General features: G+C 44.1%; 1 protein-coding gene across 1 annotated transcript in view; it reads left to right on the forward strand.

Annotated features, from left to right (window-relative positions):
• The window catches only part of LOC106592442 (DNA annealing helicase and endonuclease ZRANB3), a 99,283-nt gene that overhangs the window by 63,368 nt on the left and 12,124 nt on the right, over window positions 1-23,791 (forward strand). Inside the window, exons 19-22 of the mRNA XM_045696729.1 lie at window positions 359-501; window positions 2,702-2,854; window positions 8,137-8,307; window positions 8,473-8,665. Coding sequence (XP_045552685.1) covers window positions 359-501; window positions 2,702-2,854; window positions 8,137-8,307; window positions 8,473-8,665 — 660 coding nt within the window. The remainder of the gene's footprint in view (window positions 1-358; window positions 502-2,701; window positions 2,855-8,136; window positions 8,308-8,472; window positions 8,666-23,791) is intronic.

The following is a 23,791-nucleotide window of genomic DNA, read 5'->3' on the forward strand; positions in this document are numbered from 1 at the left end:
ACTGAGGTTTAAAGTGGTGTTGATGTGACTCTGTGTGGGTTAGGTACTGAGGTTTAAAGTGGTGTTGATGTGACTCTGTGTGTGGGTTAGGTACTGAGGTTTAAAGTGGTGTTGATGTGACTCTGTGTGGGTTAGGTACTAAGGTTTAAAGTGGTGTTGATGTGACTCTGTGTGGGTTAGGTACTGAGGTTTAAAGTGGTGTTGATGTGACTGTGTGGGTTAGGTACTGAGGTTTAAAGTGGTGTTGATGTGACTCTGTATGGGTTAGGTACTAAGGTTTAAAGTGGTGTTGTGACTCTCTGTGTGGGTTAGGTACTGAGGTTTAAAGTGGTGTTGTGACTCTCTCTGTGTGGGTCAGATATTGAGGTATGTCCAGCAGTGGAGCACTCTGACAGCCATGAAGCAGAGACTGAACCGCCGCAGTGGTCTCCTGTTCTGCAGCCCAGTCCTGGTCCTGGACCAACTGACCAGCACCCAGCGCAAACACGGCAGCACCAAGAGGTAGGTGGGGGGAGGGATTGAACCTGTCCTATGTCTCCATCCTACTGTGTTGGTGTCCAGACGGCATCAGATAATCACAGATTCATCCTGCTTCATGTGGGGTGGGTGTCTCAAGAGCCAATCACAGTGGATGTAGGAGGAAAGCATTTGACAGAATGTGGGGTTTATTCTCTAATCAAGGTTTGCCCCATTGACTGCACATCAAGCTGATTTCCAGAGATGATATGTTGGTTAAAGACTTCATGCTGAGAACGTATGGTAGAAACAAAGTCCAACTGGGAACCCTGGTTCCTACAGAGGTAGAGATTCACACTGTAACTGAGCTAATACAATACAGGAGTAAGGAGATGGATAGGAAGGTGATTATCTTGTAGTAAGGAGATGGATAGGAAGGAGATTATCATGTAGTAAGGAGATGGATGGGAAGGTGATTATTGTGTAGTAAGGAGATGGATGGGAAGGAGATTTTCATGTAGTAAGGAGATGGATGGGAAGGTGATTATCTTGTAGTAAGGAGATGGATGGGAAGGTGATTATCTTGTAGTAAGGAGATGGATAGGAAGGTGATTATCTTGTAGTAAGGAGTTGGATGGGAAGGTGATTATTGTGTAGTAAGGAGATGGATAGGAAGGTGATTATCTTGTAGTAAGAAGTTGGATGGGAAGGTGATTTGTGTAGTAAGGAGATGGATGGGAAGGGGATTATCATGTAGTAAGGAGATGGATGGGAAGGTGATTATTGTGTAGTAAGGAGATGGATGGGAAGGAGATTTTCATGTAGTAAGGAGATGGATGGGAAGGTGATTATCTTGTAGTAAGGAGTTGGATGGGAAGGTGATTATTGTGTAGTAAGGAGATGGATGGGAAGGTGATTATCTTGTAGTAAGAAGTTGGATGGGAAGGTGATTTGTGTAGTAAGGAGATGGATGGGAAGGGGATTATTGTGTAGTAAGGAGATGGATGGGAAGGTGATTATCTTGTAGTAAGGAGTTGGATGGGAAGGTGATTTGTGTAGTAAGGAGATGGATGGGAAGGTGATTATTGTGTAGTAAGGAGATGGATGGGAAGGTGATTTGTGTAGTAAGGAGATGGATGGGAAGGTGATTATTGTGTAGTAAGGAGATGGATGGGAAGGTGATTATTGTATAGTAAGGAGATGGATGGGAAGGTGATTTGTGTAGTAAGGAGATGGATGGGAAGGTGATTATTGTGTAGTAAGGAGATGGATGGGAAGGTGATTATTGTATAGTAAGGAGATGGATGGGAAGGTGATTATTGTGTAGTAAGGAGATGGATGGGAAGGTGATTTGTGTAGTAAGGAGATGGATGGGAAGGTGATTATTGTGTAGTAAGGAGATGGATGGGAAGGTGATTTGTGTAGTAAGGAGATGGATGGGAAGGTGATTATTGTGTAGTAAGGAGTTGGATGGGAAGGTGATTATTGTATAGTAAGGAGATGGATGGGAAGGTGATTATTGTGTAGTAAGGAGATGGATGGGAAGGTGATTATCATGTAGTAAGGAGTTGGATGGGAAGGTGATTTGTGTAGTAAGGAGATGGATGGGAAGGTGATTTGTGTAGTAAGGAGATGGATGGGAAGGTGATTATTGTGTAGTAAGGAGATGGATGGGAAGGTGATTATTGTGTAGTAAGGAGATGGATGGGAAGGTGATTATCCTGAGGTTAGTTAGACTGTAGTGCTGTGCTGCGTTGTCCTGAAGGATCAGGGCCGTCTTCACAAAGAGACTCAGAGTAGGAGTGCTGCTGATATAGGATCAGTTTAGCCTTTTAGACACACACACACACACACACACACACACACACACACACACACACACACACACCCCTCCGCCCAACACCTCTCAGTACTACTGTCAGATGGACCTGGCTTTCATGTCCTTTCATCCAGCCTCTCTACACTGGGCTGTTTGAAGCCCAACAGTCCCCTCACCCCTTCTCTCTTTCATGCAAATCTGCCCCTTCCTCTCTTCTTCCTCCTCCTCCTTTCTTCAAGATTCTTCCTCTTTGATGTGTCTCCTTCCTCTCCTCAACCAGCTATCTGACCTTACTCTTCCTCTCCTCCTTCTCGTCCTTCCTCCCCCCAGGTAACTTCCTCCTCCCTCCATCCTAACCAAAGTCCCACTCTCCTCCCCCATCCCTCCATTCCGGTACCTAACCATACTCTTCCTCCCTCCATCCAGGTATTTAACCAAAGAAGATGTGTCCCAGGCCTCTCTCAGTAAGGCCCAGTGTGATGGAGGAACTGTCCGCATGGTCCACAAGGAGATGTTCTTCACCAAGAGGAGAACCACCTCTATGTCACGACCCAACACCTCTGCCTCCGTCCCAGAGAAGTAGGTGTTCAGTCTCCTAGAGAGTCATAGCAACACTAGTTCATAGTGTCAAACTTTCTCCTCCACATTCAAATGATATTACATTGAAAGACCACGGTCCTGTCTGTACAATTGTTGTTCAATACCCAAGGAACTAAATGTGTCCTCAGTTGACATTTAGAAGGTTGAAGTAAGTCTGTCTTTTTGTGGGTTTCGCCAGTGAGGCTCAATGAACTCTTGTCTATGTCTTCTTAGACTGTATGGCCTGGCCTGTACAAGAGACTGTGGGACCAGTGAGTGTTTACCACAGAGGGACCAGGCTATAATCCACTGTTTTAGAGGCAATTGACTGAAGGCTTGTTGGATAGATGGAGCACATCGCTATGGCAACCACCACAGGGACTGGCTCCTTCTCTCTCACCCAGTGAGTCTTGCTGATTGGTTGAGGATCATCGGGGACGCCCCAGAGAGCTGTGTCCCATCTGTTCCCTAACGTGTGGACAGGCAGTACCCGGTGGAACGCTGTAAGAACACATCCTCTCCCTCTGCTTCTCCAGCCAGGAGGAAGACTCACGCAGACAACAACCATATGTCCCAGCTCCCCAGAGCATGCTTAAAGTTCCTATTGAATGAATGTAACTGTATAGTAATACAGAGGCTTCCACACACTGGTTGAATCAACGTTGTTTCAAATCAAAGTTTATTAGTCACATGCTCCGAATACAACAGGTGTAGACCTTACAGTGAAATGCTGAATACAACAGGTGTAGTAGACCTTACAGTGAAATGCTGAATACAACAGGTGTAGTAGACCTTACAGTGAAATGCTGAATACAACAGGTGTAGTAGACCTTACAGTGAAATGCTGAATACAACAGGTGTAGTAGACCTTACAGTGAAATGCTGAATACAACAGGTGTAGTAGACCTTACAGTGAAATGCTGAATACAACAGGTGTAGTAGACCTTACAGTGAAATGCTGAATACAACAGGTGTAGTAGACCTTACAGTGAAATGCTGAATACAACAGGTGTAGTAGACCTTACAGTGAAATGCTGAATACAGGAGGTGTAGTAGACCTTAAAGTGAAATGCTGAATACAACAGGTGTAGTAGACCTTACAGTGAAATGCTGAATACAACAGGTGTAGTAGACCTTACAGTGAAATGCTGAATACAACAGGTGTAGTAGACCTCACAGTGAAATGCTGAATACAACAGGTGTAGTAGACCTCACAGTGAAATGCTGAATACAACAGGTGTAGTAGACCTCACAGTGAAATGCTGAATACAACAGGTGTAGTAGACCTCACAGTGAAATGCTGAATACAACAGGTGTAGTAGACCTCACAGTGAAATGCTGAATACAACAGGTGTAGTAGACCTCACAGTGAAATGCTGAATACAACAGGTGTAGTAGACCTCACAGTGAAATGCTGAATACAACAGGTGTAGTAGACCTCACAGTGAAATGCTGAATACAACAGGTGTAGTAGACCTCACAGTGAAATGCTGAATACAACAGGTGTAGTAGACCTCACAGTGAAATGCTGAATACAACAGGTGTAGTAGACCTCACAGTGAAATGCTGAATACAACAGGTGTAGTAGACCTCACAGTGAAATGCTGAATACAACAGGTGTAGTAGACCTTACAGTGAAACGCTGAATACAACAGGCGTAGTAGACCTTACAGTGAAATGCTGAATACAACAGGCGTAGTAGACCTTACAGTGAAACGCTGAATACAACAGGTGTAGTAGACCTCACAGTGAAATGCTGAATACAACAGGCGTAGTAGACCTTACAGTGAAATGCTGAATACAACAGGCGTAGTAGACCTTACAGTGAAACGCTGAATACAACAGGCGTAGTAGACCTTACAGTGAAACGCTGAATACAACAGGCGTAGTAGACCTTACAGTGAAACGCTGAATACAACAGGTGTAGTAGACCTTACAGTGAAACGCTGAATACAACAGGTGTAGTAGACCTTACAGTGAAACGCTGAATACAACAGGTGTAGTAGACCTTACAGTGAAACGCTGAATACAACAGGTGTAGTAGACCTTACAGTGAAATGCTGAATACAACAGGTGTAGTAGACCTCACAGTGAAATGCTGAATACAACAGGTGTAGTAGGCCTTACAGTGAAATGCTGAATACAACAGGTGTAGACCTTACAGTGAAATGCTGAATACAACAGGTGTAGACCTTACAGTGAAATGCTGAATACAACAGGTGTAGACCTTACAGTGAAATGCTGAATACAACAGGTGTAGACCTTACAGTGAAATGCTTACTTACGGGCTCTAACCAACAGTGCAAAAAAGGTATTAGGTGAACAATAGGTAAGTAAAGAAATAAAAACAACAGTGAAAAATAACAGTAGCGAGGCTATATACAGGCACCGGTTAGTCGGGCTGATTGAGGTAGTATGTACATGTAGATATGGTTAAAGTGACTATGCATATATGATAAACAGAGAGTAGCTGTAGCATAAAATGGCGCTGGAAGAATTGGCAGCAGTTTTACAGGCACCCAACCAATTGTGCTACTATGTCGGTTTTTTCGCGTTATTTGTAACTTATTTTGTAAATAATGTTTCTGCCACCGTATCTTACGGCAAAAAAGAGCTTCTGGATATCAGGACAGCGATCACTCACCTCGGATTAGATTTTTTCTTCAACAAGCAGGACGCGCAGGACATTCTCCAAACACCCGACAAGGCCAACATCCCCATTATTTGCAAGAGGAAGAGACGCAGGTACAGAGGACACAGACCGGGATGCCTCGTAAGGATCCGCAGAAGGCGACTGGGAAAGCTGCCGTTACCGTCAATATTACTCGCCAACGTGCAATCATTGGACAATAAATTAGATGAGGTACGATCACGAATATCCTACCAACGGGACATCGAACTCTGTAATATCTTATGTTTCACGGAATCGTGGCTGAATGACGACATGGATATTCAGCTAGCGGGATATACACTGCACCGGCAAGATAGAACAGCACACTCCGGTAAGACCAGGGTGGGGCGGTCTGTGCATATTTGTAAACAACAGCTGGTGCACGAAATCTAAGGAAGTCTCTAGATTTTGATCGCCTGAAGTAGAGTCTATTGTGATAAATTGCAGGACACTACTTGCCTAGAGAGTTTTCAGCTATACTTTCCGTGGCTGTTTATTTACCACCACAGACGGATCCTGGCACTAAGACTGCACTCAGTCAGCTGTATAAAGAAATTAGCAAACAGGAAACCACTCATCCAGAGGCGGCGCTCCTAGTGGCCAGAGACTTTAATGCAGGGAAACTTAAATCAGTTCTACCTAATTTCTACCAGCATATTAAATGTGCAACCAGAGGGAAAGAAATTCTAGATCACCTGTACTCCACACACAGAGACGCGTACAAAGCTCTCCCTCACCCTCCATTTGGTAAATCCGACCACAATTGTATCCTCCTGATTCCTGCTTACAAGCAAAAATTAAAGCAGGAAGCACCAGTGACTCGGTCTATAAAAAAAGTTTTCAGGTGAAGCAGATGCTGAACTACAGGACTGTTTTGCTAGCACAGACTGGAACATGTTCCAGGATTCTTCCGATGGCATTGAGGAGTACACAACATCAGTCACTGGCTTTATCAATAAGTGCATCGAGGACGTCGTCCCCACAGTGACTGTACGTACATACCCCAACCAGAAGCCATGGATTACAGGCAACATTCGCACTGAGCTAAAGGGTAGAACTGCCGCTTTCAAGGTGCGGGACTCTAACCCGGAAGCTTATAAGAAATCCTGCTATGCCCTCCGATGAACCATCAAACAGGCAAAGCGTCAATACAGGGCTAAGATTGAATCGTACTACACCGGCTCCGACGCTCGTCGGATGTGGCAGGGCTTGCAAACTATTACAGACTACAAAGGGAAGCACAGCCGCGTCACAGTCACTTCTATGCTAGCTTCGAGGCAAGCAACACTGAGGCATACATGAGAGTATCAGCTGTTCCGGATGACTGTGTGATCACGCTCTCTGTAGCCGACGTGAGTAAGACCTTTAAACAGGTCATTATTCACAAGGCTGTGGGGCCAGACGGATTACCAGGACGTGTGCTCCGGGCACTGGCAGGTGTCTTCACTGACATTTTCAACATGTCCCTGATTGAGTCTGTAATACCAACATGTTTCAAGCAGACCACCATAGTCCCTGTGCCCAAGAACACGAAGGCAACCTGCCTAAATGACTACAGACCCGTAGCACTCTCATCCATAGCCATGAAGTACTTTGAAAGGCTGGTAATGGCTCACATCAACACCATTATCCCAGAAACGCTAGACCCACTCCAATTTGCATATCACCCAAACAGATCCACAGATGATGCAATCTCTATTGCACTCCACACTGCCCTTTCCCACCTGGACAAAAATAACACCTTCGTGAGAATTTTATTCATTGACTACAGCTCAGCGTTCAACACCATAGTGCCCTCAAAGCTCATCACTAAGCTAAGGATCCTGGGACTAAACACCTCCCTCTGCAACTGGATCCCGGACTTCCTGACGGGTCGCCCCCAGGTGGTAAGGGTAGGTAGCAACACATCTGCCACGCTGATCCTCAACACTGGAGCCCCTCAGGGGTACGTGCTCACTGCATGGCCAGGCACGACTCCAACACCATCATTAAGTTTGCAGTCGACACAACAGTGGTAGGCCTGATCACCGACAACGACCAGACAGCCTATAGGGAGGAGGTCAGAGACCTGGCCGGGTGGTGCCAGAATAACCTATCCCTCAACGTAACCAAGACTAAGGAGATGATTGTGGACTACAGGAAAAGGAGGACCGAGCACGCCCCCATTCTCATCGACGGGGCTGTAGTGGAGCAGGTTGAGAGCTTCAAGTTCCTTGGTGTCCACATCACCAACAAACTAGAATGGTCCAAGCATACCAAGACAGTCGTGAAGAGAGCACGACAAAGCCTATTCCCCCTCAGAAAACTAAAAAGATTTGTCATGGGTCCTCAGATCCTCAAAAGGTTCTACAGCTGCACTATCGAGAGCATCCTGACTGGTTGCTTCACTGCCTGGTACGGCAATTGCTTGGCCTCTGACCGCAAGGCAGACAGAATCATCATGTCAATGAAATTACGTTGAACCAACGTGGAATAGAAGTTGAATTGACGTCTGTGCCCAGTGGATTAATACTGTTTATTAACTTGTTTGGCAGATGACTGACATGCCTCCCTCCCTCTCTTTGTCTCTGTCTCTCTCTCTATCGCTGTCTCTTACCATCTCTCCCCCCAGACCATCTGAGGTGCACCCAGAGCCTCCTGTTGGTGCTCCTGAGGGCCCGTCAGAGGCTGAAGCTGGGTACCTGCAGGTGCTGGACAGTGAGGGTCAACCCTTGTGTCTTTCCTGCCACAAGGCCTGTGGGTCCACCGGAGGAGCCTGGGACACCTGCTTCTGTAGCCAGACGTAAGTCGCTGCATCATCAAAGTAAAGCCAAGTTCACCCATTAGTGGTGTTGTATATCCTGCTATTATTAGTGTTGCCTCGTAGGTCTACTGTGTTCCATTATTAAAGCTCTACAAAGGAAACATTGTTATTCTGTTGTATTCTACTTCATCTATCCTATCATAGATGTCAGGAGGAGTTCCAGCTACGCTCCAGCCAGGCCTACATGCGTGCCCGGGTACTGCAGACGGAGCAGGGGGTGTGTCAGAGCTGCGGCCTGCAAGCCCACCAGCTGTACCTGAAGGTCCGCGATGCCCCGCCCACACACAGGAAGGAGATGCTAGAGAACACCTGGCTGGCCCAGCTGTCACTCAAACAGGTTGGTTGGTTTGGATGTCTTTAGCCCCCCAGGTCTGTGATACAGAGAGGGACCTAGGACCATTCCATTACTCTGTATGGGGGGACCTAGGACCATTCCATTACTCTGTATGGGGTCTGACCTACACTACCTGAGCTCTCTTAGCCAGAATACAGTCTTCTACATGACTTCATGAGCCCTTTACAGACAGGAGATTTTTAAAGGTCCACAAATCTACAGACAGAGAGAACAGGAGGGTAAAAGTCATACTATTGATGTGGGTTGATTTTCAACTGGATTTATCAAAGAGTAGTATCATCTCTCTCTTCTCAAATTAGCATATCACATTACTGAAGTTGTACAGAAAACACTCCGCTGAAATGGATAGGACCCATTTAGACAGTTGAAGCCACTTATGATGTAAAGCAGAGTGTGTAGCGTCGAGAACAGACCTGGGAAGACCACTAAAGGCTTTAATAGACATTATATTATACACTGGGAGAGGAGGGGAGAGACCACTAAAGGCTTTAGTAGACATTATATTATACACTGGGAGAGGAGGGAGAGAGACCACTAAAGGCTTTAGTAGACATTATATTATACACTGGGAGAGGAGGGGGAGAGACCACTAAAGGCTTTAGTAGACATTATATTATACACTGGGAGAGGAGGGGAGAGAGACCACTAAAGGCTTTAGTAGACATTATATTATACACTGGGAGAGGAGGGGAGAGAGACCACTAAAGGCTTTAGTAGACATTATATTATACACTGGGAGAGGAGGGGGAGAGACCACTAAAGGCTTTAGTAGACATTATATTATACACTGGGAGAGGAGGGGAGAGACCACTAAAGGCTTTAGTAGACATTATATTATACACTGGGAGAGGAGGGGGAGAGACCACTAAAGGCTTTAGTAGACATTATATTATACACTGGGAGAGGAGGGGAGAGAGACCACTAAAGGCTTTAGTAGACATTATATTATACACTGGGAGAGGAGGGGGAGAGAGACCACTAAAGGCTTTAGTAGACATTATATTATACACTGGGAGAGGAGGGGAGAGAGACCACTAAAGGCTTTAGTAGACATTATATTATACACTGGGAGAGGAGGGGGAGAGAGACCACTAAAGGCTTTAGTAGACATTATATTATACACTGGGAGAGGAGGGGGAGAGAGACCACTAAAGGCTTTAGTAGACATTATATTATACACTGGGAGAGGAGGGGAGAGAGACCACTAAAGGCTTTAGTAGACATTATATTATACACTGGGAGAGGAGGGGAGAGAGACCACTAAAGGCTTTAGTAGACATTATATTATACACTGGGAGAGGAGGGGAGAGAGACCACTAAAGGCTTTAGTAGACATTATATTATACACTGGGAGAGGAGGGGAGAGAGACCACTAAAGGCTTTAGTAGACATTATATTATACACTGGGAGAGGAGGGGGAGAGACCACTAAAGGCTTTAGTAGACATTATATTATACACTGGGAGAGGAGGGGAGAGAGACCACTAAAGGCTTTAGTAGACATTATATTATACACTGGGAGAGGAGGGGAGAGAGACCACTAAAGGCTTTAGTAGACATTATATTATACACTGGGAGAGGAGGGGAGAGAGACCACTAAAGGCTTTAGTAGACATTATATTATACACTGGGAGAGGAGGGGAGAGAGACCACTAAAGGCTTTAGTAGACATTATATTATACACTGGGAGAGGAGGGGAGAGACCACTAAAGGCTTTAGTAGACATTATATTATACACTGGGAGAGGAGGGGGAGAGAGACCACTAAAGGCTTTAGTAGACATTATATTATACACTGGGAGAGGAGGGGAGAGAGACCACTAAAGGCTTTAGTAGACATTATATTATACACTGGGAGAGGAGGGGAGAGACCACTAAAGGCTTTAGTAGACATTATATTATACACTGGGAGAGGAGGGGAGAGAGACCACTAAAGGCTTTAGTAGACATTATATTATACACTGGGAGAGGAGGGGAGAGAGACCACTAAAGGCTTTAGTAGACATTATATTATACACTGGGAGAGGAGGGGAGAGACCACTAAAGGCTTTAGTAGACATTATATTATACACTGGGAGAGGAGGGGAGAGAGACCACTAAAGGCTTTAGTAGACATTATATTATACACTGGGAGAGGAGGGGAGAGAGACCACTAAAGGCTTTAGTAGACATTATATTATACACTGGGAGAGGAGGGGGAGAGACCACTAAAGGCTTTAGTAGACATTATATTATACACTGGGAGAGGAGGGGGAGAGAGACCACTAAAGGCTTTAGTAGACATTATATTATACACTGGGAGAGGAGGGGGAGAGACCACTAAAGGCTTTAGTAGACATTATATTATACACTGGGAGAGGAGGGGGAGAGACCACTAAAGGCTTTAGTAGACATTATATTATACACTGGGAGAGGAGGGGAGAGAGACCACTAAAGGCTTTAGTAGACATTATATTATACACTGGGAGAGGAGGGGAGAGACCACTAAAGGCTTTAGTAGACATTATATTATACACTGGGAGAGGAGGGGAGAGAGACCACTAAAGGCTTTAGTAGACATTATATTATACACTGGGAGAGGAGGGGAGAGAGACCACTAAAGGCTTTAGTAGACATTATATTATACACTGGGAGAGGAGGGGGAGAGAGACCACTAAAGGCTTTAGTAGACATTATATTATACACTGGGAGAGGAGGGGAGAGAGACCACTAAAGGCTTTAGTAGACATTATATTATACACTGGGAGAGGAGGGGGAGAGACCACTAAAGGCTTTAGTAGACATTATATTATACACTGGGAGAGGAGGGGAGAGACCACTAAAGGCTTTAGTAGACATTATATTATACACTGGGAGAGGAGGGGGAGAGAGACCACTAAAGGCTTTAGTAGACATTATATTATACACTGGGAGAGGAGGGGAGAGACCACTAAAGGCTTTAGTAGACATTATATTATACACTGGGAGAGGAGGGGAGAGAGACCACTAAAGGCTTTAGTAGACATTATATTATACACTGGGAGAGGAGGGGGAGAGACCACTAAAGGCTTTAGTAGACATTATATTATACACTGGGAGAGGAGGGGAGAGAGACCACTAAAGGCTTTAGTAGACATTATATTATACACTGGGAGAGGAGGGGAGAGAGACCACTAAAGGCTTTAGTAGACATTATATTATACACTGGGAGAGGAGGGGAGAGAGACCACTAAAGGCTTTAGTAGACATTATATTATACACTGGGAGAGGAGGGGGAGAGAGACCACTAAAGGCTTTAGTAGACATTATATTATACACTGGGAGAGGAGGGGGAGAGACCACTAAAGGCTTTAGTAGACATTATATTATACACTGGGAGAGGAGGGGAGAGAGACCACTAAAGGCTTTAGTAGACATTATATTATACACTGGGAGAGGAGGGGAGAGAGACCACTAAAGGCTTTAGTAGACATTATATTATACACTGGGAGAGGAGGGGAGAGAGACCACTAAAGGCTTTAGTAGACATTATATTATACACTGGGAGAGGAGGGGAGAGAGACCACTAAAGGCTTTAGTAGACATTATATTATACACTGGGAGAGGAGGGGAGAGAGACCACTAAAGGCTTTAGTAGACATTATATTATACACTGGGAGAGGAGGGGAGAGACCACTAAAGGCTTTAGTAGACATTATATTATACACTGGGAGAGGAGGGGAGAGAGACCACTAAAGGCTTTAGTAGACATTATATTATACACTGGGAGAGGAGGGGAGAGAGACCACTAAAGGCTTTAGTAGACATTATATTATACACTGGGAGAGGAGGGGGAGAGACCACTAAAGGCTTTAGTAGACATTATATTATACACTGGGAGAGGAGGGGGAGAGACCACTAAAGGCTTTAGTAGACATTATATTATACACTGGGAGAGGAGGGGAGAGACCACTAAAGGCTTTAGTAGACATTATATTATACACTGGGAGAGGAGGGGAGAGAGACCACTAAAGGCTTTAGTAGACATTATATTATACACTGGGAGAGGAGGGGGAGAGACCACTAAAGGCTTTAGTAGACATTATATTATACACTGGGAGAGGAGGGGAGAGAGACCACTAAAGGCTTTAGTAGACATTATATTATACACTGGGAGAGGAGGGGAGAGAGACCACTAAAGGCTTTAGTAGACATTATATTATACACTGGGAGAGGAGGGGGAGAGAGACCACTAAAGGCTTTAGTAGACATTATATTATACACTGGGAGAGGAGGGGAGAGACCACTAAAGGCTTTAGTAGACATTATATTATACACTGGGAGAGGAGGGGAGAGAGACCACTAAAGGCTTTAGTAGACATTATATTATACACTGGGAGAGGAGGGAGAGAGACCACTAAAGGCTTTAGTAGACATTATATTATACACTGGGAGAGGAGGGGGAGAGAGACCACTAAAGGCTTTAGTAGACATTATATTATACACTGGGAGAGGAGGGGAGAGAGACCACTAAAGGCTTTAGTAGACATTATATTATACACTGGGAGAGGAGGGGGAGAGACCACTAAAGGCTTTAGTAGACATTATATTATACACTGGGAGAGGAGGGGAGAGAGACCACTAAAGGCTTTAGTAGACATTATATTATACACTGGGAGAGGAGGGGAGAGAGACCACTAAAGGCTTTAGTAGACATTATATTATACACTGGGAGAGGAGGGGGGAGAGACCACTAAAGGCTTTAGTAGACATTATATTATACACTGGGAGAGGAGGGGAGAGAGACCACTAAAGGCTTTAGTAGACATTATATTATACACTGGGAGAGGAGGGGGAGAGACCACTAAAGGCTTTAGTAGACATTATATTATACACTGGGAGAGGAGGGGAGAGAGACCACTAAAGGCTTTAGTAGACATTATATTATACACTGGGAGAGGAGGGGAGAGAGACCACTAAAGGCTTTAGTAGACATTATATTATACACTGGGAGAGGAGGGGAGAGAGACCACTAAAGGCTTTAGTAGACATTATATTATACACTGGGAGAGGAGGGGAGAGAGACCACTAAAGGCTTTAGTAGACATTATATTATACACTGGGAGAGGAGGGGAGAGAGACCACTAAAGGCTTTAGTAGACATTATATTATACACTGGGAGAGGAGGGGAGAGAGACCACTAAAGGCTTTAGTAGACATTATATTATACACTGGGAGAGGAGGGGGAGAGACCACTAAAGGCTTTAGTAGACATTATATTATACACTGGGAGAGGAGGGGAGAGAGACCACTAAAGGCTTTAGTAGACATTATATTATACACTGGGAGAGGAGGGGGAGAGACCACTAAAGGCTTTAGTAGACATTATATTATACACTGGGAGAGGAGGGGAGAGACCACTAAAGGCTTTAGTAGACATTATATTATACACTGGGAGAGGAGGGGAGAGAGACCACTAAAGGCTTTAGTAGACATTATATTATACACTGGGAGAGGAGGGGGAGAGACCACTAAAGGCTTTAGTAGACATTATATTATACACTGGGAGAGGAGGGGGAGAGAGACCACTAAAGGCTTTAGTAGACATTATATTATACACTGGGAGAGGAGGGGAGAGACCACTAAAGGCTTTAGTAGACATTATATTATACACTGGGAGAGGAGGGGGAGAGACCACTAAAGGCTTTAGTAGACATTATATTATACACTGGGAGAGGAGGGGAGAGAGACCACTAAAGGCTTTAGTAGACATTATATTATACACTGGGAGAGGAGGGGAGAGACCACTAAAGGCTTTAGTAGACATTATATTATACACTGGGAGAGGAGGGGAGAGAGACCACTAAAGGCTTTAGTAGACATTATATTATACACTGGGAGAGGAGGGGAGAGAGACCACTAAAGGCTTTAGTAGACATTATATTATACACTGGGAGAGGAGGGGAGAGACCACTAAAGGCTTTAGTAGACATTATATTATACACTGGGAGAGGAGGGGGAGAGACCACTAAAGGCTTTAGTAGACATTATATTATACACTGGGAGAGGAGGGGAGAGAGACCACTAAAGGCTTTAGTAGACATTATATTATACACTGGGAGAGGAGGGGAGAGAGACCACTAAAGGCTTTAGTAGACATTATATTATACACTGGGAGAGGAGGGGGAGAGACCACTAAAGGCTTTAGTAGACATTATATTATACACTGGGAGAGGAGGGGAGAGAGACCACTAAAGGCTTTAGTAGACATTATATTATACACTGGGAGAGGAGGGGGAGAGACCACTAAAGGCTTTAGTAGACATTATATTATACACTGGGAGAGGAGGGGAGAGAGACCACTAAAGGCTTTAGTAGACATTATATTATACACTGGGAGAGGAGGGGAGAGAGACCACTAAAGGCTTTAGTAGACATTATATTATACACTGGGAGAGGAGGGGAGAGAGACCACTAAAGGCTTTAGTAGACATTATATTATACACTGGGAGAGGAGGGGGAGAGACCACTAAAGGCTTTAGTAGACATTATATTATACACTGGGAGAGGAGGGGAGAGAGACCACTAAAGGCTTTAGTAGACATTATATTATACACTGGGAGAGGAGGGGAGAGAGACCACTAAAGGCTTTAGTAGACATTATATTATACACTGGGAGAGGAGGGGGAGAGACCACTAAAGGCTTTAGTAGACATTATATTATACACTGGGAGAGGAGGGGGAGAGAGACCACTAAAGGCTTTAGTAGACATTATATTATACACTGGGAGAGGAGGGGAGAGAGACCACTAAAGGCTTTAGTAGACATTATATTATACACTGGGAGAGGAGGGGAGAGAGACCACTAAAGGCTTTAGTAGACATTATATTATACACTGGGAGAGGAGGGGAGAGAGACCACTAAAGGCTTTAGTAGACATTATATTATACACTGGGAGAGGAGGGGAGAGAGACCACTAAAGGCTTTAGTAGACATTATATTATACACTGGGAGAGGAGGGGAGAGACCACTAAAGGCTTTAGTAGACATTATATTATACACTGGGAGAGGAGGGGAGAGAGACCACTAAAGGCTTTAGTAGACATTATATTATACACTGGGAGAGGAGGGGAGAGAGACCACTAAAGGCTTTAGTAGACATTATATTATACACTGGGAGAGGAGGGGAGAGAGACCACTAAAGGCTTTAGTAGACATTATATTATACACTGGGAGAGGAGGGGGAGAGACCACTAAAGGCTTTAGTAGACATTATATTATACACTGGGAGAGGAGGGGAGAGAGACCACTAAAGGCTTTAGTAGACATTATATTATACACTGGGAGAGGAGGGAGAGAGACCACTAAAGGCTTTAGTAGACATTATATTATACACTGGGAGAGGAGGGGAGAGAGACCACTAAAGGCTTTAGTAGACATTATATTATACACTGGGAGAGGAGGGGAGAGAGACCACTAAAGGCTTTAGTAGACATTATATTATACACTGGGAGAGGAGGGGGAGAGACCACTAAAGGCTTTAGTAGACATTATATTATACACTGGGAGAGGAGGGGGAGAGACCACTAAAGGCTTTAGTAGACATTATATTATACACTGGGAGAGGAGGGGAGAGAGACCACTAAAGGCTTTAGTAGACATTATATTATACACTGGGAGAGGAGGGGAGAGAGACCACTAAAGGCTTTAGTAGACATTATATTATACACTGGGAGAGGAGGGGAGAGAGACCACTAAAGGCTTTAGTAGACATTATATTATACACTGGGAGAGGAGGGGGAGAGAGACCACTAAAGGCTTTAGTAGACATTATATTATACACTGGGAGAGGAGGGGAGAGAGACCACTAAAGGCTTTAGTAGACATTATATTATACACTGGGAGAGGAGGGGAGAGAGACCACTAAAGGCTTTAGTAGACATTATATTATACACTGGGAGAGGAGGGGGAGAGACCACTAAAGGCTTTAGTAGACATTATATTATACACTGGGAGAGGAGGGGGAGAGACCACTAAAGGCTTTAGTAGACATTATATTATACACTGGGAGAGGAGGGGAGAGAGACCACTAAAGGCTTTAGTAGACATTATATTATACACTGGGAGAGGAGGGGAGAGAGACCACTAAAGGCTTTAGTAGACATTATATTATACACTGGGAGAGGAGGGGGAGAGACCACTAAAGGCTTTAGTAGACATTATATTATACACTGGGAGAGGAGGGGAGAGAGACCACTAAAGGCTTTAGTAGACATTATATTATACACTGGGAGAGGAGGGGGAGAGAGACCACTAAAGGCTTTAGTAGACATTATATTATACACTGGGAGAGGAGGGGAGAGAGACCACTAAAGGCTTTAGTAGACATTATATTATACACTGGGAGAGGAGGGGGAGAGAGACCACTAAAGGCTTTAGTAGACATTATATTATACACTGGGAGAGGAGGGGGAGAGACCACTAAAGGCTTTAGTAGACATTATATTATACACTGGGAGAGGAGGGGGAGAGACCACTAAAGGCTTTAGTAGACATTATATTATACACTGGGAGAGGAGGGGAGAGAGACCACTAAAGGCTTTAGTAGACATTATATTATACACTGGGAGAGGAGGGGGAGAGACCACTAAAGGCTTTAGTAGACATTATATTATACACTGGGAGAGGAGGGGAGAGACCACTAAAGGCTTTAGTAGACATTATATTATACACTGGGAGAGGAGGGGAGAGACCACTAAAGGCTTTAGTAGACATTATATTATACACTGGGAGAGGAGGGGAGAGAGACCACTAAAGGCTTTAGTAGACATTATATTATACACTGGGAGAGGAGGGGAGAGAGACCACTAAAGGCTTTAGTAGACATTATATTATACACTGGGAGAGGAGGGGAGAGAGACCACTAAAGGCTTTAGTAGACATTATATTATACACTGGGAGAGGAGGGGGAGAGACCACTAAAGGCTTTAGTAGACATTATATTATACACTGGGAGAGGAGGGGAGAGACCACTAAAGGCTTTAGTAGACATTATATTATACACTGGGAGAGGAGGGGAGAGAGACCACTAAAGGCTTTAGTAGACATTATATTATACACTGGGAGAGGAGGGGAGAGACCACTAAAGGCTTTAGTAGACATTATATTATACACTGGGAGAGGAGGGGAGAGAGACCACTAAAGGCTTTAGTAGACATTATATTATACACTGGGAGAGGAGGGGGAGAGACCACTAAAGGCTTTAGTAGACATTATATTATACACTGGGAGAGGAGGGGAGAGAGACCACTAAAGGCTTTAGTAGACATTATATTATACACTGGGAGAGGAGGGGAGAGAGACCACTAAAGGCTTTAGTAGACATTATATTATACACTGGGAGAGGAGGGGAGAGAGACCACTAAAGGCTTTAGTAGACATTATATTATACACTGGGAGAGGAGGGGAGAGACCACTAAAGGCTTTAGTAGACATTATATTATACACTGGGAGAGGAGGGGGGAGAGACCACTAAAGGCTTTAGTAGACATTATATTATACACTGGGAGAGGAGGGGGAGAGACCACTAAAGGCTTTAGTAGACATTATATTATACACTGGGAGAGGAGGGGAGAGAGACCACTAAAGGCTTTAGTAGACATTATATTATACACTGGGAGAGGAGGGGAGAGAGACCACTAAAGGCTTTAGTAGACATTATATTATACACTGGGAGAGGAGGGGAGAGAGACCACTAAAGGCTTTAGTAGACATTATATTATACACTGGGAGAGGAGGGGGAGAGACCACTAAAGGCTTTAGTAGACATTATATTATACACTGGGAGAGGAGGGGAGAGAGACCACTAAAGGCTTTAGTAGACATTATATTATACACTGGGAGAGGAGGGGAGAGACCACTAAAGGCTTTAGTAGACATTATATTATACACTGGGAGAGGAGGGGAGAGAGACCACTAAAGGCTTTAGTAGACATTATATTATACACTGGGAGAGGAGGGGAGAGAGACCACTAAAGGCTTTAGTAGACATTATATTATACACTGGGAGAGGAGGGGGAGAGACCACTAAAGGCTTTAGTAGACATTATATTATACACTGGGAGAGGAGGGGAGAGAGACCACTAAAGGCTTTAGTAGACATTATATTATACACTGGGAGAGGAGGGGAGAGACCACTAAAGGCTTTAGTAGACATTATATTATACACTGGGAGAGGAGGGGGAGAGACCACTAAAGGCTTTAGTAGACATTATATTATACACTGGGAGAGGAGGGGAGAGAGACCACTAAAGGCTTTAGTAGACATTATATTATACACTGGGAGAGGAGGGGGAGAGAGACCACTAAAGGCTTTAGTAGACATTATATTATACACTGGGAGAGGAGGGGGAGAGACCACTAAAGGCTTTAGTAGACATTATATTATACACTGGGAGAGGAGGGGAGAGAGACCACTAAAGGCTTTAGTAGACATTATATTATACACTGGGAGAGGAGGGGAGAGAGACCACTAAAGGCTTTAGTAGACATTATATTATACACTGGGAGAGGAGGGGAGAGAGACCACTAAAGGCTTTAGTAGACATTATATTATACACTGGGAGAGGAGGGGAGAGAGACCACTAAAGGCTTTAGTAGACATTATATTATACACTGGGAGAGGAGGGGAGAGAGACCACTAAAGGCTTTAGTAGACATTATATTATACACTGGGAGAGGAGGGGAGAGACCACTAAAGGCTTTAGTAGACATTATATTATACACTGGGAGAGGAGGGGAGAGACCACTAAAGGCTTTAGTAGACATTATATTATACACTGGGAGAGGAGGGGAGAGAGACCACTAAAGGCTTTAGTAGACATTATATTATACACTGGGAGAGGAGGGGGAGAGACCACTAAAGGCTTTAGTAGACATTATATTATACACTGGGAGAGGAGGGGAGAGACCACTAAAGGCTTTAGTAGACATTATATTATACACTGGGAGAGGAGGGGAGAGAGACCACTAAAGGCTTTAGTAGACATTATATTATACACTGGGAGAGACCACTAAAGGCTTTAGTAGACATTATATTATACACTGGGAGAGGAGGGGAGAGAGACCACTAAAGGCTTTAGTAGACATTATATTATACACTGGGAGAGGAGGGGGAGAGACCACTAAAGGCTTTAGTAGACATTATATTATACACTGGGAGAGGAGGGGAGAGAGACCACTAAAGGCTTTAGTAGACATTATATTATACACTGGGAGAGGAGGGGGAGAGACCACTAAAGGCTTTAGTAGACATTATATTATACACTGGGAGAGGAGGGGAGAGAGACCACTAAAGGCTTTAGTAGACATTATATTATACACTGGGAGAGGAGGGGAGAGAGACCACTAAAGGCTTTAGTAGACATTATATTATACACTGGGAGAGGAGGGGAGAGAGACCACTAAAGGCTTTAGTAGACATTATATTATACACTGGGAGAGGAGGGGAGAGAGACCACTAAAGGCTTTAGTAGACATTATATTATACACTGGGAGAGGAGGGGGAGAGACCACTAAAGGCTTTAGTAGACATTATATTATACACTGGGAGAGGAGGGGAGAGACCACTAAAGGCTTTAGTAGACATTATATTATACACTGGGAGAGGAGGGGAGAGAGACCACTAAAGGCTTTAGTAGACATTATATTATACACTGGGAGAGGAGGGGAGAGAGACCACTAAAGGCTTTAGTAGACATTATATTATACACTGGGAGAGGAGGGGAGAGACCACTAAAGGCTTTAGTAGACATTATATTATACACTGGGAGAGGAGGGGAGAGACCACTAAAGGCTTTAGTAGACATTATATTATACACTGGGAGAGGAGGGGAGAGACCACTAAAGGCTTTAGTAGACATTATATTATACACTGGGAGAGGAGGGGAGAGACCACTAAAGGCTTTAGTAGACATTATATTATACACTGGGAGAGGAGGGGGGAGAGACCACTAAAGGCTTTAGTAGACATTATATTATACACTGGGAGAGGAGGGGGAGAGACCACTAAAGGCTTTAGTAGACATTATATTATACACTGGGAGAGGAGGGGAGAGAGACCACTAAAGGCTTTAGTAGACATTATATTATACACTGGGAGAGGAGGGGAGAGAGACCACTAAAGGCTTTAGTAGACATTATATTATACACTGGGAGAGGAGGGGGAGAGACCACTAAAGGCTTTAGTAGACATTATATTATACACTGGGAGAGGAGGGGGAGAGACCACTAAAGGCTTTAGTAGACATTATATTATACACTGGGAGAGGAGGGGAGAGACCACTAAAGGCTTTAGTAGACATTATATTATACACTGGGAGAGGAGGGGGAGAGACCACTAAAGGCTTTAGTAGACATTATATTATACACTGGGAGAGGAGGGGAGAGAGACCACTAAAGGCTTTAGTAGACATTATATTATACACTGGGAGAGGAGGGGAGAGAGACCACTAAAGGCTTTAGTAGACATTATATTATACACTGGGAGAGGAGGGGAGAGACCACTAAAGGCTTTAGTAGACATTATATTATACACTGGGAGAGGAGGGGGAGAGACCACTAAAGGCTTTAGTAGACATTATATTATACACTGGGAGAGGAGGGGAGAGACCACTAAAGGCTTTAGTAGACATTATATTATACACTGGGAGAGGAGGGGAGAGAGACCACTAAAGGCTTTAGTAGACATTATATTATACACTGGGAGAGGAGGGGAGAGACCACTAAAGGCTTTAGTAGACATTATATTATACACTGGGAGAGGAGGGGAGAGAGACCACTAAAGGCTTTAGTAGACATTATATTATACACTGGGAGAGGAGGGGGAGAGACCACTAAAGGCTTTAGTAGACATTATATTATACACTGGGAGAGGAGGGGAGAGAGACCACTAAAGGCTTTAGTAGACATTATATTATACACTGGGAGAGGAGGGGAGAGACCACTAAAGGCTTTAGTAGACATTATATTATACACTGGGAGAGGAGGGGGAGAGACCACTAAAGGCTTTAGTAGACATTATATTATACACTGGGAGAGGAGGGGGAGAGACCACTAAAGGCTTTAGTAGACATTATATTATACACTGGGAGAGGAGGGGGAGAGACCACTAAAGGCTTTAGTAGACATTATATTATACACTGGGAGAGGAGGGGGAGAGAGACCACTAAAGGCTTTAGTAGACATTATATTATACACTGGGAGAGGAGGGGGAGAGACCACTAAAGGCTTTAGTAGACATTATATTATACACTGGGAGAGGAGGGGGAGAGACCACTAAAGGCTTTAGTAGACATTATATTATACACTGGGAGAGGAGGGGAGAGAGACCACTAAAGGCTTTAGTAGACATTATATTATACACTGGGAGAGGAGGGGGAGAGACCACTAAAGGCTTTAGTAGACATTATATTATACACTGGGAGAGGAGGGGAGAGACCACTAAAGGCTTTAGTAGACATTATATTATACACTGGGAGAGGAGGGGGAGAGACCACTAAAGGCTTTAGTAGACATTATATTATACACTGGGAGAGGAGGGGAGAGAGACCACTAAAGGCTTTAGTAGACATTATATTATACACTGGGAGAGGAGGGGAGAGAGACCACTAAAGGCTTTAGTAGACATTATATTATACACTGGGAGAGGAGGGGAGAGAGACCACTAAAGGCTTTAGTAGACATTATATTATACACTGGGAGAGGAGGGGGAGAGACCACTAAAGGCTTTAGTAGACATTATATTATACACTGGGAGAGGAGGGGGAGAGACCACTAAAGGCTTTAGTAGACATTATATTATACACTGGGAGAGGAGGGGAGAGACCACTAAAGGCTTTAGTAGACATTATATTATACACTGGGAGAGGAGGGGAGAGAGACCACTAAAGGCTTTAGTAGACATTATATTATACACTGGGAGAGGAGGGGGAGAGACCACTAAAGGCTTTAGTAGACATTATATTATACACTGGGAGAGGAGGGGAGAGAGACCACTAAAGGCTTTAGTAGACATTATATTATACACTGGGAGAGGAGGGAGAGAGACCACTAAAGGCTTTAGTAGACATTATATTATACACTGGGAGAGGAGGGGAGAGACCACTAAAGGCTTTAGTAGACATTATATTATACACTGGGAGAGGAGGGGGAGAGACCACTAAAGGCTTTAGTAGACATTATATTATACACTGGGAGAGGAGGGGAGAGACCACTAAAGGCTTTAGTAGACATTATATTATACACTGGGAGAGGAGGGGAGAGACCACTAAAGGCTTTAGTAGACATTATATTATACACTGGGAGAGGAGGGGGAGAGACCACTAAAGGCTTTAGTAGACATTATATTATACACTGGGAGAGGAGGGGAGAGAGACCACTAAAGGCTTTAGTAGACATTATATTATACACTGGGAGAGGAGGGGGAGAGACCACTAAAGGCTTTAGTAGACATTATATTATACACTGGGAGAGGAGGGGAGAGAGACCACTAAAGGCTTTAGTAGACATTATATTATACACTGGGAGAGGAGGGGAGAGACCACTAAAGGCTTTAGTAGACATTATATTATACACTGGGAGAGGAGGGGAGAGAGACCACTAAAGGCTTTAGTAGACATTATATTATACACTGGGAGAGGAGGGGAGAGACCACTAAAGGCTTTAGTAGACATTATATTATACACTGGGAGAGGAGGGGAGAGACCACTAAAGGCTTTAGTAGACATTATATTATACACTGGGAGAGGAGGGGAGAGAGACCACTAAAGGCTTTAGTAGACATTATATTATACACTGGGAGAGGAGGGGAGAGACCACTAAAGGCTTTAGTAGACATTATATTATACACTGGGAGAGGAGGGGGAGAGACCACTAAAGGCTTTAGTAGACATTATATTATACACTGGGAGAGGAGGGGGAGAGACCACTAAAGGCTTTAGTAGACATTATATTATACACTGGGAGAGGAGGGGAGAGAGACCACTAAAGGCTTTAGTAGACATTATATTATACACTGGGAGAGGAGGGGGAGAGACCACTAAAGGCTTTAGTAGACATTATATTATACACTGGGAGAGGAGGGGGAGAGACC

Source organism: Salmo salar, chromosome ssa16, assembly GCF_905237065.1.
Source record: "Salmo salar chromosome ssa16, Ssal_v3.1, whole genome shotgun sequence".
In the NCBI taxonomy this organism is placed as follows: Eukaryota; Metazoa; Chordata; class Actinopteri; order Salmoniformes; family Salmonidae; genus Salmo; species Salmo salar.